General features: G+C 36.5%; 8 protein-coding genes across 8 annotated transcripts; 6 read left to right on the plus strand and 2 right to left on the minus strand.

The window, feature by feature from the left end:
* The first annotated feature begins 282 nt into the window (after positions 1 to 282).
* Positions 283 to 3,249, plus strand: EV154DRAFT_248751 (Lipin/Ned1/Smp2-domain-containing protein). Its single transcript, XM_051594597.1, has 3 exons — positions 283 to 576; positions 645 to 687; positions 741 to 3,249. The coding sequence occupies exons 1-3, from the start codon at positions 457 to 459 to the stop codon at positions 3,179 to 3,181; spliced, it is 2,604 nt and encodes an 867-aa protein (XP_051456904.1). The 5' UTR covers positions 283 to 456; the 3' UTR covers positions 3,182 to 3,249.
* Positions 3,250 to 5,325: 2,076 nt separating this feature from the next.
* On the plus strand, positions 5,326 to 7,803 carry EV154DRAFT_511148 (uncharacterized protein). The gene is made up of 12 exons (XM_051601779.1): positions 5,326 to 5,437; positions 5,497 to 5,563; positions 5,622 to 5,652; positions 5,725 to 5,739; positions 5,804 to 5,824; positions 5,895 to 6,048; positions 6,115 to 6,209; positions 6,271 to 6,469; positions 6,524 to 6,751; positions 6,806 to 7,333; positions 7,403 to 7,608; positions 7,669 to 7,803. The coding sequence occupies exons 1-12, from the start codon at positions 5,383 to 5,385 to the stop codon at positions 7,750 to 7,752; spliced, it is 1,683 nt and encodes a 560-aa protein (XP_051456905.1). The 5' UTR covers positions 5,326 to 5,382; the 3' UTR covers positions 7,753 to 7,803.
* EV154DRAFT_590112 (SAC3/GANP/Nin1/mts3/eIF-3 p25 family-domain-containing protein) lies at positions 7,669 to 9,597 on the minus strand (the record flags this gene model as incomplete). The annotated part of the gene is made up of 9 exons (XM_051606862.1): positions 7,669 to 8,067; positions 8,155 to 8,362; positions 8,432 to 8,561; positions 8,623 to 8,691; positions 8,762 to 8,896; positions 8,968 to 9,042; positions 9,094 to 9,256; positions 9,328 to 9,360; positions 9,422 to 9,597. The coding sequence occupies 9 exons, from the start codon at positions 9,595 to 9,597 to the stop codon at positions 7,863 to 7,865; spliced, it is 1,194 nt and encodes a 397-aa protein (XP_051456906.1). The 3' UTR covers positions 7,669 to 7,862.
* Positions 9,355 to 10,601, minus strand: EV154DRAFT_248807 (uncharacterized protein). The gene is made up of 4 exons (XM_051594598.1): positions 10,487 to 10,601; positions 9,859 to 10,418; positions 9,422 to 9,799; positions 9,355 to 9,360 (listed from the first exon to the last, which is right to left on the minus strand). Exons 2-3 carry the CDS (start codon positions 10,412 to 10,414, stop codon positions 9,615 to 9,617), a joined length of 741 nt encoding a protein of 246 aa, XP_051456907.1. The 5' UTR covers positions 10,415 to 10,418; positions 10,487 to 10,601; the 3' UTR covers positions 9,355 to 9,360; positions 9,422 to 9,614.
* Positions 10,602 to 11,718: 1,117 nt separating this feature from the next.
* On the plus strand, positions 11,719 to 13,902 carry EV154DRAFT_421929 (uncharacterized protein; the record flags this gene model as incomplete). The annotated part of the gene is made up of 2 exons (XM_051596061.1): positions 11,719 to 12,199; positions 12,374 to 13,902. Coding segments are annotated over 2 exons (2,010 nt in total), but the record flags the coding sequence as incomplete, so codon positions are not given.
* Positions 13,903 to 14,929: 1,027 nt separating this feature from the next.
* EV154DRAFT_482085 (uncharacterized protein) lies at positions 14,930 to 16,449 on the plus strand (the record flags this gene model as incomplete). The annotated part of the gene is made up of 6 exons (XM_051598448.1): positions 14,930 to 14,999; positions 15,036 to 15,102; positions 15,159 to 15,549; positions 15,614 to 15,712; positions 15,768 to 16,325; positions 16,393 to 16,449. The coding sequence occupies 6 exons, from the start codon at positions 14,930 to 14,932 to the stop codon at positions 16,447 to 16,449; spliced, it is 1,242 nt and encodes a 413-aa protein (XP_051456909.1).
* Positions 16,450 to 16,695: 246 nt separating this feature from the next.
* Positions 16,696 to 17,716, plus strand: EV154DRAFT_511154 (uncharacterized protein). The gene has a single exon (XM_051601780.1). The coding sequence runs from the start codon at positions 16,724 to 16,726 to the stop codon at positions 17,678 to 17,680; it is 957 nt and encodes a 318-aa protein (XP_051456910.1). The 5' UTR covers positions 16,696 to 16,723; the 3' UTR covers positions 17,681 to 17,716.
* A 711-nt stretch (positions 17,717 to 18,427) lies between these two features.
* Positions 18,428 to 19,372, plus strand: EV154DRAFT_564256 (uncharacterized protein; the record flags this gene model as incomplete). The annotated part of the gene is made up of 1 exon (XM_051605830.1): positions 18,428 to 19,372. One exon carries the CDS (start codon positions 18,428 to 18,430, stop codon positions 19,370 to 19,372), a length of 945 nt encoding a protein of 314 aa, XP_051456911.1.
* Positions 19,373 to 19,380: the final 8 nt, after the last annotated feature.

The following is a 19,380-nucleotide window of genomic DNA, read 5'->3' on the forward strand; positions in this document are numbered from 1 at the left end:
AGAATATAAAAAGTCTCCCACAATTTAAAGAGGCCAAGCACTTCTTTTCTACTTGTTTTACCTTTCAGCACACCACTTTCAAAATATTTATATATAAAAAAAAGCATGGACTATGTCGGAAGAATTGGCAACCTCATTTCATCGTTAAACAGTTTTTACAATGACATAAATCCTGCAACATTATCTGGTGCCATTGACATTATTGTGGTTGAACAAAAGGACGGAGATCTTGCTAGTTCACCTTTTCACGTTCGATTTGGAAAATTATCAGTTCTTTTACCACAGGAAAAAAAGGTTTGTTTAAGCAATAACAAAAAAATGACAGCTTTTGGGTAAAAATTGCATTTATGTCGGGGTTTGTCATTTTCAATGGGGAAGACCATCTATTTAATCATGCTATTTATTTTTTTACAATAGGTTGAAATACATGTCAATGATGAAAAAGTTCCCTATCTGATGAAAGTGGGTGAAGCTGGCGAAGCATTTTTTGTCTTTGAAACAGATCATCAAGTACCAGAAGAATTTCAAACTTCCCCATTATTACAAGCTTCACCGGATAATAGATCCGATATTGAGGTAACCCCACTTCTTTTTTTTCAAGGACTTACGAACTCACGCACGCATAATCTTATTATCTCTCAAAGGAACCTCCATTTCTCGATATTAGCGAGAGAAAAGATTCAAAAGGTAATTATAAATCTTTCATAGTAGTAAATATTAGGAAGCTAACTTTTATATAGATGTCATACCGCCAAATGATAATTTTGAAGATGACGAGGAGGAGGATGACAAAGTAAAAGATCATACACCACCTGAACTACAATCACCGAAAATGATTATTGATGAACACATGGATAAGGTGGTAACTAAAGTATACAAAGAAGAAGAAACCAAGGATACAAAAAACACAATTTACACCATGGATGATGGCTCCACAATGCTTGAACGTGAAGTGCCTGAACCCATTACAACCACAACCATCGCAAAAGAAAGATTTATTGTGAGACCTTTAAACGGTGATATTGCGAGTCAGTGGATGGATGTCACACACACATTTGCACAGGATCCCAATTTCGATTTATCAGCACAGGAATCATCTCCCACCGTCACCAGCGCCACCACCATCAACAAACCTACAGAGGCCATACACGGAGAAACAGAATCCATCGTTTTAGATATGTCGGGTTACAAGACAGGAAAAAAGGAAAGAGAAGCTTTAGAGGAAGAGAAAGTTCACGCTGATACAGAAAATTTACCCGAGGATATACAAAAAAAGTCCACTTGGGGTTGGGGCAAAACACATGCTGATGAACAAGTCGTACCAACAACACATGATGATAAAACTGTTCAATTAATATCAGGTCAATCATATCGTATCGAAATGAGTTTATGTGGATTCACGGCATTTGGATACGACGAGGATGAAAACAATTTGTTGTTCAAGGACAAGCAATTGAGCTACCAAGACTTTGTATATAATCCTAGTATCTTGAATGATCCAAGATTGGTATTTCGTTACGACAACCATTATTTTGCTGCAGTTCATACCAATTCATTATTTACATCTTTACTTGTGTTTAAACAACCTTTGGAAGACGATAAGACCATATCAAACAAAGTGTCCGATAACAGAGAGACCTACTCTTATGGACGTGGGTGGAGGCAATGGTTAAGTCGATCTTCATCGGCAGATCCTATACCTTCAGTTGAAGACTCATCAGAACCAACCTTACATGAAAAAGATTCAGAAGGAGAACGAACCACCTTCACAACTACAACAAAGGCTACATCTGTGGGCTGGTCTCCTGATGGTCCTGAAAATGATATTTTTGTAAAGCGTAAAATGTATGCAAAGACGCTTCGATTGACATCAGATCAATTAAAGAATTTAAACTTAAAAAAAGGCGTAAATACAATTAGTTTTTCGGTCAATTCTGCATATCAAGGCACCGCAACCTGTGTGGCCAAAGTTTTCTTCTGGGACTATGACATTCAGGTGGTAATTTCAGATATTGACGGAACAATTACAAAATCAGATGCTATGGGCCATTTAATGACAATGATTGGTAAAGACTGGACACATGCAGGCGTTGCTCAACTTTACACGGATATTGCTAACAACGGATATCAATTTTTGTACTTAACAAGTCGTGCTATTGGACAAGCAGACTATACACGAGATTATCTCAAAAAGATTCTACAAGGTCATTATCAATTACCTGATGGACCTGTCATCATGTCTCCCGATCGTCTTTTCACTTCATTGCATCGAGAAGTTATCATTCGAAAGCCAGAAATGTTTAAAATGGCCTGTCTAAAAGATATCCAACGATTATTTGGTGGGAGGGATCCTTTTTATGCCGGGTTTGGCAACCGAATCACCGACGCCATATCTTATCGTAGTGTCAATGTGCCTTCTTCGCGTATTTTTACCATTGACCCACAAGGAAATGTCAAACTGGAATTAGTAACAGGCTTCAGATCTTCCTATGTTTATTTAAATGATCTAGTTGATCAAATTTTCCCTCCCATCAACAAAACCATCAATGAAGAATTCAACGATTATAATTATTGGAAGGCACCCATAGCCAATATTGAGATACCCGAATTGGAAGACGAAAGCCCTATACCTACCTCTCCGAAACCCAAACCAATCAAGCCAGATCCATCCAGTCTTCCTAGGGAATCCGTGGTGGGTTATACACCACCTAGACGAGGCTTACTTAGTAGTTTTACTTCAAGACGATCCTCCAATGCTTCATATGCACGTCCCTCAAGGTCATCTTCTGTCTCTTCGGTCACATCTGCCTCATCCACAAAGAAACCCACAGCTGTCATTTTACCGCTAAAGAAGGTTCTTTCATCTACAAGTCTTAACTCTCCTATATTGGATAGCACTGCTGAAGAAGATGAGACAAATAGTGACGTTGCATCCGTAAGATCTTTACCTGCCTCTTTACCCACACATCATCCAACCGAAGAAGCATTAAATCTACCACCACCTTCAACGCAAAAACTTTCGTCTCCTAGCATTATGAGAAAAGTCATAGGAGGTGTGTTTTCAAGGAGATCTCAAGCTAAGCCGGATGAAAAATCAAGCCCAGAACAGGAGGAAGAAGAAGATGATTTATTTAATCCAGATATTGATGATTTAGACCTTGATAAAATCCCCTTTATTTAAGTAATCTTATTAGCCCGTAATGTATTTAATATAGTATGTTTTTAATAATAATCAGTTGTTCGAATGACGTACACTACCGTTTATTTTAAGCTAAATGAGAAGAGATAGAGAAGGTTGTTAAGCCCAAACGGGAAACACAAACTTAAACCTGCTCTTTGAAATAATGTTTTGTAAATGTGTAATGAACTTGATAGAGACTCGTCTAAAAAAGTGCGACAATGGAAAACTACTCTGTCAAGTCTGTTAACTACTTGCTCAATTACGTCTCCGCCTAGCTTTAGGCCCATCTTCCTACTCTTCTGCGTTAAAATCTTCTATCTCTCTGCTAAACTTCAAAGTAGCAGCTTTGTATTTTAAATCGACAACAACACTATAAAGTCTGATGCGATACATCTGGAAGGTATCAAATAGTTCTTCAATTTTAAAATTCTCTGGCAATTTACTAGTCAGTCAATGACAATTGAAAACAAGTTTATCCAAAACTGGTTTTGCATGCATGATATAATTGATACAATGAAGATCCACTCTCGAAGCTGTCAATTTCAAATGCTTTAATGTGTAAGAGGATTTAAACATAATACTGTTGGGTACTGCTGTCCGGTAGTAAATGATTTCTAGAGTTTCTAACTTTTTATTGATTTTGAGGAAATGTGGAAGTTCAATATAGATCACCTTGTTTACTAGATAGATCTTGCCGATTTTGACTTTGAGATGTCTTATAATGGGTATCTGACGTGTGAAATTTTCTAGGATTTCCACTGCACCAAGGGGTTGCTGAATTCCTAATATCCAAACTGACAATGATGATAGAATGTCTCCAAAGGTAGAACAGATATGATTGTAAATCCATAATGTTTCATAGTCTTCACTCGTCATTTTTTTTACACTAATCCTCTGTATATCTGGCAAAATTTCCTTAGAAGTCTTTAAGACGCTTAAATAATCGTCATCCACAGAGGATAAGTTAGATGATATGGCTGTACCAAATAAGGAAAGGCGTGAGCTTTGTTGAAACGTCAAGTCATGGAAAGTCATGGACAGCCAAGAAAAAGTCACAGGAAAAGTATAAAAGCAGGCCAATTTTCACTCCATTTTCGTTTTTTTCTTCTTTTCTTATCTTCATATTGGGTCTGGGGCTTTTGGGTTGCTCTCACTTGTGGGGTATACCTTGAGGTCTCCTGTGCGGGTCGCCGGTGGGCTTCTGGGGGTATCTTCGGGTATCTTCAGCGGTTCCCTGTCGGCGCAAGCAGGGGATTTCCAAAAAAAATTATTTAATAAATAAATGAAAATGAAAAAAGACAGATAACTAATCATGTTGCATACATATCTACGACTATCGGCGCCCAATTATCAACTTAAAATCCAGAGTTTATTGAACATGACCGTTTTTTTATGATTGACGCATTGCAGATCATGCTTATTGAAAGTGAAACTTTGGATTCAGGACTTTTTTTATACTGCTTTTTAGTGGAAAACATGCTCTGAAAGCGTTTACACATTCCCATAATGAGAAAAAAAAAGATGCATAGAAAATCAATTTCTCTTTTTGTTTTGTCCCTTTTTATCACTTGATATGCAGTTTTAATATTTATATAGTAACTCATCGTTTCTGTAAAGCCTTTTAAAACAAGAGTATGCTCAGAGTTATCTAAAATATCATATCAGATCATTAAATTTTTATTTTATTTTATTTTTCCTTTAAAAGGCATAAAACTGGCCAAAGCACGCAGGGGATACCTCAAAATTTGAAAATGCGATTACCTTTTATTACCTCTATCCTCCACCCCCGTGATTATTGTGCGCGTTGATGTATCTATTTATTCTTACTACTTAGAAGGCTTCTCATTTATAATTCTTCAGTCTGTCCAAATATGGCGAAAGCGTCGGGCAACTGCTAAATCCTGTGAAACAAGCAAATGAAGTGAACGAAAAAGAAACACACGTAAAACTTCATAAAATCGAAAGATTTTATGGTGGCTACTTTTAATTGTGCTCTCTTCCTTTTTACAAATCCTTTGTTTCGGATAATCGCTTGAAACAAGCAAAGTCAAGAAAAGTATGTTTATTATTTTGATATAATGGTGCCGCAAAGGCTTAGTAACACTGTGGCTGTGGCTAAATAAATACGGGTACACAGAACATGTTTTTTCTTTCTTTCTTTCTTTTTATTCTTATTCCTTTGGAAAAAGTAATATTCGGTCATGGTAACTCCCTTTCCTGATAAAGATTACCCTATTGTCATTGGCATCGATTTCGGTAAGTCCCTATTTTATTTTATGAGGATTTTACCAACGCGCTGACTTTGTTTATTTCAGGTACCACATACAGTGGAAGTTCCTATGGTTATATGAATGACAAGGAGATTACCGACATTAGTAAATGGTGAGTTATCTACTGATTCCTTTGTTCTATTTGTTTAACACTTAAGCAACTAATGTAGGCCAGGCCAACCTGATTACAGTTATCCGAAGGTAAAAAACAACCCGCATAGCACCCAAAAGAATCTTGTTGTGAAATAAATACACTTACATTCAATTTATTAGTGTCCCACGATCTGTGTAAGTGTTTTTAAAACATATACCGACAATTTTGGGGAGCTAATTCCCTTTCCTTTTCTTCAAGCTATACAACAGAGATGATAATGTAAGCTAAGCAAGGTAAACGAAGAACAAAATATATCGTACTTATCGTAGTTGTTTTTTTTTTCGTGTAGAAACTTATTCAATGGGGTAGATCAGCAAAAGCCGGAAAATCCAAATACCCAAACATCACAATTTTGCAGCAATTCAAATTATATCTGGACGACAATCTTGAAGGAGTTGTGAGACAGCTACCTTTGAACTTGACGGCAACGGATATTATTGCAGGTATTGTGTGTTTATTCAAGGATGGTGAAGAAGTATTATATAGACCTAATTCTCTCTTTTTGATAGATTATCTATCAAAGTTTTTTGGTTACGTAAAGATTGATATGGCCAAAAAGGGTTTCCACAACAATTTTGAAAAACAGGCTCGATTCTGTCTTACTGTATGTTGAAACAATATGGCCCCACCAGAGTTCAGGATTAAAGCTAAATATGTTTACGTAGGTTCCAGCCATGTGGTCTGATAAATCAAAGCAAATCATGAGAGAGGCTGCTATTCAAGCAGGTATCATCAGTGCTGCCGATCACCGTGATCGATTGATGTTGATTTCCGAGCCCGAAGCTGCAGCTCTTTACTGCGAAAGAACTTGTGATAAGTTTAATATGGCCCACGGTGATGAATTTATGATTTGCGATGCAGGAGGTAAAAAAAGAAAAATGAGCTTCATACAAGATGTTGTTCTGACAGAAAATATAGGTGGTACTGTGGATTTGATTGTCTTTCGCGTTGAGATGGATGCGGCTGGAAATAGAAAGTTCAGAGAGAGTACAAAGGGATTAGGAAAGTCTTGCGGGTCGACATTTATTGACAGAAACTTTAGAAAGCATTTGAGAAAAAAGTTGAAGAAGGTCATCCGCAGATCCCCAAACGGAAATATCGAGATCCCAGATGCCCCTTTAGATCATATGATGGATGTTTTTGTTGGTAAGAACACAAAAAAGTTGCATTTGTTGTAGTATTAAATCGAAAGACTGTTAGATAATCTAAAACCATTATTTGACGGTACGGATGACCTCTATGCTGATATTTCTATGGGCTTTGACCTGGTCACAAAAACAGAGCCTTCAATTGGATTAGACGAAGGACACATGACATTTACAAAAGAGGAGTTAAAGAAACATGTGTTTGATCCTGTTATTAGCGAAGTAGTGGATCTCTGCCGTGAACTTCAAAAGGAAACAACCAGTTTGAAGGCTATTTTCATGGTCGGCGGTTTTGGTTCCTCCTCATATCTTTACAGCCAAATGGAAAAGGAGTTTTCTCCCGAAAATATTCGTATCGTTCAGCCAGATCGTCCTGAAATGGCAGTTGCTCGCGGTGCCGTGTACTTTGGTATGCACCCTTCTAAAATTGCTACCCGTGTTCCAAGATGTTGGTACGGTATCGAGATCACCAATCTGTTTGATCCTATCTTGGATCCTCCCGAATACAAAATTATTAGACCTGATGGAAGTATTCGATGTGATAATAGATTTTCGACTTATGTGGAGCGAGGAAAACCTCTTGGTAAGGACATCATACATAAAATAAGGATTTATCACTATATCTTTTGCTAATAAGCGTGTCATAAATTAGATATCGATAGTTGTATCTCGCGTAATTATATCACTTACTACCCTAGTCATACTGCTTGTACTTTTTTTGCCTCTGAAAGTGATACTGAGCCAAGATACACAATCTCAAATCACACTACAAATATCCGCAAGGTCTTCGATTTTGAAATTCCAATGCCTCCATTACCTAATGTCAAGAAGGGCGACCCTGTACCTTTAACAATCAAGGTAAAATTGTACTGTGGTTAATATCATTTTGTTCATTTTTAACCCTTTTCTTTCTGATAGATGTATTTCGGTGAAGTAGAACTTCGAGTCGAAGCTGTTATTGATGATCAGACATATGCCGTGGTATGTAATTTCAATGCATAGAAAGAAAAATAGTGACAGATAAAATAAAGGTATATTTTTATTATTTCTTATATGTTACATTAAAATGGATCACGTAAAAAAAAAAGAAGACAAAGAGGGGTGTTGACTATCTAAACCTGTCCTTTAATATCGATCTTCTTATATTTTTTTAAACTTTCTGTTAATCCGACAAGTGCCAATCTAGTATCTAATAATTTACTGTTACCGGCCTTGTAAATCTTTGCTTTTTGTTCAGTGAGAAACTTTAAAAATTCATCCTCAGAATCGAAACCTAATTCATTCTGAATGAAATCTAAAGCAAGATCTGGACGACAACTATTGTAACACGATCAGTACATCACATACATCACATACATTTTTTTTTTTTTAAAAAAAAAAAAGAAGAGATAGGAGAGTACATACGCTTTGCATAGAATAATGAGCGATTGAACACGCACTCTTTCGCAGAATTGATCGATCAGATATCCCCCCATGTTGGGTGCTGATTTATAAAGAATAAAGAATCGATGGAAATTACCAGTGGCGAGGGAAGAACGTACATTTAAAGCGTGTTGAACAGATGGATCCGCTTTTTGTTCCGCTGTTAACTCGGCCATGGTTGAATTTACATCTATTTCATTATTTTAATCAGTCACCCTATCCTACCTTATTTTTTTTTTTTCTCTCTCTTTCTTTTTACCTGCCCAATTCTGAGTGTGCAGAAAGTATAGAATACGATAAGCTGTAAATTCCATCACGTTACCAGGAATGCCACTATTATACAGTCCCTTTAACTGAGTTTGGCACTGGTTATACTCTCCCAAATCGCCCTGTCAAATACTTTTTCATCAGCTACAGCCCCTTATTCAAATATAGTAAATTTGTGTTTACCTTTTCTAAAGCTATACGTGCATGAATCTCATATACTTGAACCGTAAAATCGTTTTTAATTCTTTGGATCTACAAAAGAAAAAAGCTCAGTAAAAAAAAAACCTAAAAAAAACAAGTTTGAGTTATTTCTGAAACTCACTGTTAGATCTTGACGCAATGATTTAAACTGATCGCAAATGTAAGTATAGTTTTGTTCTGCGCTCCACTTTTCCTTTAATAAATTCAAGGTCTGTTTTAATACAGGTAATGGTCTAACCGTTGCAGGATCAGGAGCCTAAACATGTTTAAAAAATGTTAACATTTTGATGCGATAGGTGGTATAAGATATAAGATACGATAACATACGGATGTCAATCTAAGGTATTGCTTTTCAAGCTTCTTGGAAGTACCTACAACAGTATAATTAAAGTCATTACCGTCCTATGACATGTATTAGTAATTAAAGAAACAAGGGGGGGGGGGATCACGTACCAAGCTCATGAGTTGCATTGGTGTAGACACATTATCAGCTTTAAATTGGGCAGCATCTTCCTCAAATCGCCTCAGACGTCTTAACCTTTTTGCTTCCTCTTCCGCAGACGGTTGATGACCTTGCTGTAATTGATTATTTTTAGCAAGCAAAACATTCTTTTTACTATTTCATTGAGGAATTGGGCGGCAGTTAGAATCACTGTATTTTATAGACTTCTTTCTTTCTTTATTTACCCTTTCTTTTTCTTTTTCTGAGGTTTACACGCACTGTTCATATATAATCAAGGTTATGGTTCATGCTTATATTGAATCCATGATTCTTTCTTACCTGGGTAAATCCATTTCACTCCAGTCTGTCGTCATGAGTGTACCTGCACGATGACTTTCCATGATCAAATTACGTAATTGCAATTCAGCTTGGTCTCTCTTATTAGGTAGACAATTGGAGAATACATCTTGAACATATTGTCTATAAAAAAAAAATTTAGTCAAGGCATAAAACATGGATATACATCACAGCTTTACTGTAAAGAAGGAGGCCAAGATTCGGAAGCCATTGCATTTTTTTCATTGATCTTTTCTTCGGTGGTTCTAGTATCGACAGGTACAGGAGGTGGAGGTGGAGGTTGATAAGCAGTGGTTGGTGGTGGAGGTTTATGTTCAGCAGGTTTTTTGGACCATGGAGGAGGATTAGAAAAGCCTGGTTCTAAATTTTTTTTTTTTCTTCAATAAATCTTTCCAATAAATAAATAAAATGATACTTACTATTTACAACGGGTGCTGCTTGGTACGTGGTTTGCGTAGCAGGATACCTAGATGCATCATAACTAGCTGGCTGTGCATAATAGGTACTCTGTTGCTGAGGAGGAGGATAGTGCTGCTGTTGTTGCTGTTGTGGAGGAGGAGGAGGAGGAGGCCGGGCCTGATGAGTAGTACTTACGTGAGGTTGATTATAAGCAGCTTGAGGCTGTGCATAGTAACCGTTATATTGAGAATAGTTATGCTCATAATTACCTGTGCCTGGAGGAGCGGTGGGTTGATTTACACCTGGTGCAGTTTCTACACCAGGAGGGAGTGGATTATATTGTTGTTGTTGTTGTTGCTGCTGCTGAGAATAATATTGATGATAATAAGCTTGTTGCTCTGGTGTTTGAGCAGGGTATTGCTGATAATAAGAAGCATATTGTTGTTCTGGGGTTTGGCCAACAGAAGCAGAAGAAGAAGCAATAACGGGAGGAGCTACAGAGTACGGAGGGTACTGTTGCCATTCCTGCTGTTGAGGTTGTTGGTGGTGCTGCAGATTATTAGTTTTTGCAGCCATAGACCTATCAAAAAAATTAAATAAGGGATTATCAAAACGGATGTTATAATGTGGTCAGTCTCTATATATTACCACGGAGGGTTAACTATCTTTTTATCTTGAGAATGAGCCACGATGAATAATTGAGACTTTCGAGTAATTTAAGAAAATAACTCGATGAAATTTGGGTAAAAAGGATAAATGCGTTGGCGAAGGAAAAAAAAAAAAGAAATTTGTTTGTACAGTTCCTACTTCAAATTCAGACAATGTTTTTTGGACGAATCAAAATTAATATCAAAACGGATATTTAGATACAAAGAGAGTGTCCTTAAAGTGTTTTGTCATTATAGAATCGCATATTACTGGATGGCTGTTTGTCTTCTCCTCCAAATTCAGAGTTGCGCCGCAAAACAGCATACTCTAAGCTGTAATGACGTCTCCATTCGAAAAAGAAGTTTACATGTGCTGCAAATTTATATGAAATGATTAAGTCTGTGTGGTTAAAATGTGCTCCAAAAACGTAATTAAGTCTTTGAAGACCAAATCAAGTGTCACAATTTTTTCTGTAAATACTCAGATCAGCCAGCGAAATCGTTACTACATCAATCAGCACATAATACAAAGGACCTTTAGGGAGACGAAAGGTTTTCATTCGATCCATTATCAGTAGCAAAAATAGCAATAGTTGTATAGCATTAGACACGTGTACTTATTTTGGATGTTAATTAGCACTTATACTCTTAACGTATCTGCCCGTAAGACGAGCCATATTAATTTTAATAACAAGTAAACTATGTAATTCAAGTCATTGTCTATGTCTTAAAATCTTGCATATTATCTCCTGGTGAATACTATAATGCAACTGATTAAAAATTAACTGCGTCGTTCGGCTGTACGTAGACGAAGTGAATAGAAATTTGGCTCATGAAAACAATCCCAGCAAGTATTTCGTCTGTGAGTGCAGGACTATCTTTTTCGACTTCTTTTATTTTTCTTTACAAATGACAGATATTCACGGATTGCGTAAACTTCAATTCGCAAAACTAAAGCCGATCCTCGACTCTCTGGTGCCATACTCACCAAAATTAACAAGAGCCAATGTTAAACATGTGTCGGAAATACTACAAGCGTTGCTTGTGAAATTAGAATCTATTGAAGACCCCATCGCCATATTAGACATGACCAATACCAATGCCCTTATTATACGTCTAAATGAGGTTTACAAAGCAATGACAACCGAGGAAAAACATGGATATGAAATAGTCATCGAGTTGTATCTAAAAATTATGCACTTTCTTCTGACACATACCACAGTAAAAATTTGGATGCCACCGACATTTATAGAAGAATATCTTAATTTACTTTTGCACTTATTGAAACGACCTCAAGGCCAACTTTCTGAAGAAGTACAATACCAGGCTGTCAAATGTGTTTCGGCTATTTTACCCAAGAAGTATAAATATGACCCAACTAAATATCCTCTCGAAAGTTACAAGTTCCTGACAATCGCATCCGAATGTATCACCTTATTTTTGGAAATCATTCAAAGCGCACCCTATATCCAACTACGACTCGAGACTCTCGATGTGTTATCTCAAATTTTGCATGCGAATATAGAACGAGTGGATACACTGGCAGTCCTTTTACCCGGAATTGTATCAAAATTATGCAAAACTATATCCCAGAAAGCCGAGAAGGAAAACCACAAAGTAATCTGTAGTAGCCTAAGAGTGCTAGGAGATCTGATTCAAACAGTCTTATGTGATTCATTTAATGATACACTGGTAGATTTAACATCATTCGAGGGTATTTTAGCACAGCAGACAAAGACAGACGTAAAAGAACAGGTCGTCACCAAATTGATGAACAAGGCATGGTATAACAAAACAAAGCAAAGCCTTCTTAATGTGATGAGTCAAATCTTGAAAATACGACTATACCCCGATTGGAGAACAAGACTGGAATTTGTCAGATTCGCAGATAAATTGCTTTCGAACTGTGCTCGTACATTAGATAACTGTATTCAACCGCTTGTGGAAATCATGGTCCTTCACATGGACGATGCTTACGACGAAGTTTCCAAAGACTGTAAAAACAGAATGCAGATCTTGATCGCAAATCCTACCTTCAAAGACACAATTATGCCTGTTTTAAAAGACGATTTATATGAATGGATGATGAAATTTCCCCAGTATGTGATCTCAAAAGATGAGGGTGAAAAGGTAAATGCCATGTCTCTCATCACAGGTTTAATCCTCCTTTTGAAAGATCAATCGTCAAGCGTTCTATCAACTGTTCTTGGCCGATCTTCTGATGGTTGGATGACAGCGTTAGAGGTTGATAAGGACAGCTTACATATACTGGAACAGAAGAAAGCGGATACCTTTATCGAGTTAGACTCTGAGGGGACAAAAGTGACACCTATATTCCCGAAAATCCGGTTTAAGCACTTAGTAACAGACGTGACGAATACAAAAATTACAAGAGTGATGAATGTGATTGGAAAATATTGCGATTTGAAAAGCTGGATTCAACATTATATGAGATATTTATCAGTGGACAATCAGGCATCGAACGATCCACAGGCTGTGTACATCATACATTCGTTGTTATCAGGTGCCTTTGCTTTGGATCTCGATACAGAAATGGATATAGATCAATGGATCAAGAACACAGACGATACCAGCGAAATTACGGATGCCAAAACACAACTAACAATGATCACATTGAATGTTCTGGAAGATATAATGGACATACTAAAAAATGCAACCTTGACAAACAGAATCACCACCGCGTTAACTAAGAACGCCTTTGATTTAGATAAAGAAAGTGGAAATATCTTAACTGTGTGTTTCGGATTACAGATTGTAGGATTGGCTGCATCTATTTTGGAACAAGAATACTTGGAAGACCAGCTGATTACTGTTCTATATCCTTTATTGGCACACCTAGGATCATCCAACGTGTTTATTCATACATATGCATTAATCACTTTGGACTCCATAGCACTGATTTGTGGTTTGGATAGTGCCCAAGAACTTGCCATTCAAAACATTGACTACATCATTAATGCGATTTCTCAGCACATCTCTGTTCTTAGTGAAAACGCACGAGTTCCATTGGTACTGAAAGCTCTAATTCATGTTGGTGGACATGACAGTCTCTTTTATTTGGATGACTCAGTCTTGGAAATATACGACGCTTTAGAACGCTACAGCACAAACGATTGGCTATGTATACAGCTTTGTAGCGTACTTTTCGAAATTATTAAGACTATGGAAAGGAATTTGCCCAAAGACACGACAACTTCAATTAGTCAAGACGAATCCAAAAAAGAACTAAAAAGAATTGTTTCTCCAGAAATTGAAGCATTCATTGAAAAGAAACAAGACATGTTTGGAAATGAGGATAAAGAACACGAAACAATGGAAGAAATCGGAAAATACTTTTTGGGCAGACAAGAAAAAGGACAGCATGATGAAGTAACATTAGAACAGGCCATTAAGGATCGAATTCCCATAGATTTGCCCAAAGAAGAAGAAGAGCCAACAGAAGAAACAAAGGTCCCGTTGAATAGAGAAGAATCTATGGCAAAGGAAATCATGGATAAATCAAGCCATTTCTTGACAGCATCGTCGCCTCAACTTCGATCACAAATGCTTATTTTACTTACGTCTGGTGTCTCCATTCTATCAAAACATCCGCAAGAATTAAATCAGTTGATTTATCTCATATGGCCCTCCATTATCAATAGATTTAATGATTCACAGAATTATGTAGTACTTCACGCAGCTCATCTCATTGAAAGAATATCGGAAGTCTCGACAGATTTCTTATCAAGGAAATTTGTAGACGACCTTTGGCCTCGGTTCAAAGTATTATTGAAAAAGGGCATAACTGCAGCTTCGGCCAATACATTAACGGATTATTCTGTGTATTCACTCTATCACCGTACACAACTATGTCTTTTAAAGACGTTGACCCGTATAGCTATTCATGTTCCCATGAATCAGCCCGTTATAAAGGATATATTGGAGGAATCGAATTATTTTTACAATGGTAGCTTAGTTCATGAGCAGCTAGTCGATGGATGCAAAGCCTTATTTAAAGCATTAGCAAGACAGCAACCAGATACAGTTTGGTTTTATGAAGCGTCTCTGCAGAAAGAAATACTGAGACCACCATCGTCACTTTTAGATACATTTGTGATACCTGACTATATCTAAGCTTGACCTAGTTACTACCGCTCAAAAGAACGATCGACAAAAATCTAGTAAAATTAAAATTATATAGCGAAAAATGGAATAAATAATAATAAAAACTGGTTTATCTTTCTATACTATTTCGGAAAATAAGGAAAGCATGAGGCATTCTATGATATACTTCGTATAAATACTTTATTCTTATATTCCCTTCAAATTACTCTTTTTTTCCCTTAACAGTTTACAACTCCCAGAATTTGTGTATAAATATATTTTCTTTCCTGTCTATTTCTCATTTATTTAGATCTATAAATATAAACAAACTTTAAAACAAATGCCTTTTTGTCGATGTGGAGAACTGTGTTTTAATGACAAGTGTAACAAGTGTGGATTCAATTTTCAATGTAAGGATTTTTTTTTTTACATGTATAAACTTAAAGTGGCCCCTGATTTTTGTAAATTTCCGATGATTATAGCAAGCCCTGCTGTTGATCGATGGCAATCTAGGTAATACATTATCCGTAGGCTTTAGTGTATATTCTCACAAAAAGTCTTTCTTATAGGTACTTGGGTAGCGTCATAGGCTTGGATAATTTAACATCTCCTGTTGAAGAAGAAGTCAAAGAAGAATCTCGTTCAGCATGCTCACCATTCTCCCAGCGAACAAGCACGCCTATTCTAAAGCGTATCACTAAACCCTTCAATAATCTTTTAGACAGTAGAAGAGTAGCTCCTTCTAAGAATAGTGTAACACCATCACCCTCAAGAAGATTTTCTACTATCGCTGAAAACAGCTGTGGCGAATGTTATAAAAAGTTATCAGGAAAAACCGTTCGTCTACCAGATACACAGGTTAGATACCACTGGAAATGTCTCAAATGTAATGGTTGTACCTTGCCTTTTGAAGACACATCTTTTTTTATTGATCCATACAAGAGAGTATATCATCCTAACGTAAGTACATTAAATACATATTTCTTTTATCCAACTTTCTGTTTACTCTCGTGTATATGTTTAGTGTGCTCCTTCGACGCAAGTCAATCAATCCTGCTCCAGATGTTCGCACTCGCTGACAGACACTTATATTGCAATACACTCCGCCGTATTACATCCTAGGGTAGATATATATATTATTTAGGCTAAGTAACAAATGTTAAAAAATATCATTATAGTGTTTCAGATGTACAGGTTGCCAAAAAATACTAAATCCGGCATCAATATATATTGATTTAGATGGGTCATTTTGTCAGCACTGCACCAATGAAAAACTACCGAATGATAAAGAATTTCTGTCGAAACATATGAAGATTGTTCCTCAACCACAAACAGTTGCTATAAACTCCCCAATAACGAAGCCGTATAGTCCTTCGGTGTCCCTGGGGAATATCAATCGTTGTAAAAGCCCTTCATCAAATAACCTTTTGTCATCCCCTTTTAGCAGCAATCGGCAAGTAATATCGTCACCACCCGTCAATAACGGATCTATAAAAGCCTCCACTTTAATGAGCTCTCGTGGTCGTCCGTTACCTCGATTTGGTGTGGTACGAGATTGTCCTGGCTGTAGTCAACGTATTGTTTCTGTACACGAAGAAATTCCAGGTCCTAAAGCTGCAAGATGGCATAAAAAATGCTTAGCATGTGATGGGTGCTCTAAAATATTGGATTCTGGAGCAACGGTTGCCGAAGATTTGGAAACAGGAAATTTGAGACCATGGTGTACTACTTGTTTGGTAATATTAAAACATTTAGGTCATACAATTTTATTTTTATTTTTCTTAACTAACATAATTTGAATAGTTGACAAAAAAAAGAAGTTGCCAAGTTCTTTATCGCAAAAATGGAATTCGGCACTGACTGCGCATGTATAAAGTTTAATAAATAAATAAACATATCTCTTTAAAATATCACAATTTCAAATATGTCTTGGTAGTATGACGGAGGTCATTTTATTATGCAAGAGTATTCTTTCCAAGGGGGTGAATAACCTCCTTCTTTTATTTTGATCAGCAAATAATAGAGTCTCCTTATAACAACAAAAAAAGAAGAAATAAAAGTAACTGCATCATGGTGTCTCTTTCTTTCATTATATTTTTCTCTGTATCTCTTATGTTTCCATTTTCCAAAATACATGATCGACGCACCCTCTACTTCTACTTTATATTATCCTCCGCCTTACACCAAACCTAAAAATAATGCTAATAACAATCAAATGGCTGGATCGTTGACTATTGACATAGAGCGTGAAAATATACACCAGACTATTAACAAACAACATCAAAATAGACTTATTCATCATCGACATCACCATCATCGCAAATGCAAGCTATGTGGCAACCGCAACACCCCTTCGTCGGAGAGAGGTATTGGTCCTTATTTGATTCATCGAACACAGCCAGATTTAGTTTTTATTTGCCCTTGTCTAAACCGAGCACATCCAATCTGCTTAAAAAAATACGGCTCTGATTACATATGCAGCATGTGTAATTATATTTATCAGTCAAGCTGGTATATCCATTTTTTCTCACAGTTTTTGTGCCTTTTATGCCATCTCCTAAGTCTTGCTTCGGCAGTTGGACTAGTATTTGGACTATCACATTTGGGGCGAGCTTTAGATGAAATTGGATTAGGAAGTGAAATAGGACCAAAATTGGATGGAGATGAGACGTGGCAGGATCATGAAATGACGCAGATTGTAGAATGGCTAAATATAGTTCATTTTGCAACGGGGCTTGCTGGAGAAGCTCTTTTAGGACTTGTTTACATCGTTGGTGTATGTCTGGTGATCGGTTTAGATAGAACATTAATAATGATTTCTAATATTTTGTATCTTCAATTGGATTGTCTAAAATCGAAGCAGGCACCCAAGTGGGTTGGGGAAACCTGTATATACATCTGCCTCTTTATGCTTGGACTTGTCTTGGGAACGTATCTGCTTTTTTTTTCATGGATTTGGGCGAGTGTGCTACATCATATTAGAAAAAGGGTTTTGGATGTGAGAGTTAAAAAGCACCACCTTCATCATCACGACAAAAACAAGCTAGGGCCATCAATACCACAGTCAACGTTGCCCCTTTCTTCTACATAACTTTTTGTATTCTTTTTTAAATAAAACAAATATAAGACTAATAAGAAACTAAAGTCCAAAGATCAAATGCAACGCGTAGTATATTTACATAAATACGGAATTACAATGTATTATTTAAAATAACTTTTCGAGTCAATCCACCATTATGTACCATATTTGATATTTTTTATAAGGGATAATGAGGCCGCATCCCGTTATTTTTTAAAGCTAAACTCTCTTTAATTAACATGTCGTACCGAGTATGTGGATCACCTCTCTTGTGTGGGAATTATAGGAAATTTATGCTGCAGATCAAGGGTTTGTGTCTGGATTTTTTTTATTAGTTAAAATATCAAGAGCTCGAATTACTTATTACTTTGATAAGGTCACAATACCTGTTTTTGTTTTGCACATGATGCCAACAGAAAAGTAATTAGGACAATTGGGATGTTTAGAAAAGTTATCTTAATAGAGATGCAGCAACCCTTTTTAGCGTATTCTATCACATTCCTTTACAAGTATACGTGGAAGGTGCTTGATAAATATCAGCGAAAGGAAGAAAAATTATGCATCACCAGGAAATAAATATGCAAAACAGTCGAATATACATATAGTGATATTATAATCAACGGTATTCTATCACCAAATAACTAAAAAGAAATTAGCTAAAAAAAGACAGAGAGAGACAGGTTGTAAGAGATGAAGATAGATATCGTACTCTCTTTTCACTATTTTTGTATTATTTCTTTCTATGAACCATTTATTCTTATGAGTGATAATAATACCGAAAAAAACTCCAGATCTTCTTCTAGAAGCTATGACTATGCAGATGATTCATGGGTACCAAAGATCAAGCGTAGGCGTAGGTTTACAGCGGATGAAACCAAAATTTTAGAGGGAGAATATGACAAAAATCCGAGTCCAAACCAGGACAAAATCCAGACAATAGCAGATATTATCAAAACACCTCGAAAAATTGTTACAACATGGTTCCAAAACCGTAGAGCAAAAAATAAGAGAAAGGAAAAAACGAGAAAAGAAGAGAACGCAAAGGGCAAGCTTCGCGTTAAATGTGCTATAAAAGACGATGACAACTATATCGACGAGGAAAATGAAACAAGCTCTGAAAACTATGATGATGATCTCCAAGATGAAATGTATCATGGCGATAATAGCAGTAGCAGTAGTCAACCTAATTATTATACATTAAATCAGCCAGAAATTGCTTTGGACGATGAAGGGTTCGATTTAAGCTACGATACTAGCAATTTGATTATACAGGCTCCGTCGACTACTCAACTTTTACATAGAGCAGACCCTATATTTTTTCAGAATAATATCTTTAATCAATATGATGGTGGCTTTCACAATAATCAGCAGTATAGCATTAATATATATAACAACATGAATAACTACTTTCATCTCAATGAACATAATGAAGCAAATGACTTTAGGGGAACTAGAAACATGCATAATTTGAATCAGTCACAATGGCAGAACTTTTTTTATTACCAGCCATATCAAGTTGAATCCCCCTTTTTTATTAATAATAATATCAACAGAAGCATGATCCCATTTTTAATGAACAACATTCCATCGATGCCTATAGACGCTATACATCCTGAACTTTATATTAATCCGGTGGATCTATGCTTGAATTATTACACGCCACCACGACATCAACAGACGGATAATCAAGAGGAGCATGATTGAAAATTTAT

This window comes from Mucor mucedo, assembly GCF_025094135.1.
Source record: "Mucor mucedo strain NRRL 3635 chromosome Unknown EV154scaffold_54, whole genome shotgun sequence".
Classification (NCBI taxonomy): domain Eukaryota; kingdom Fungi; phylum Mucoromycota; class Mucoromycetes; order Mucorales; family Mucoraceae; genus Mucor; species Mucor mucedo.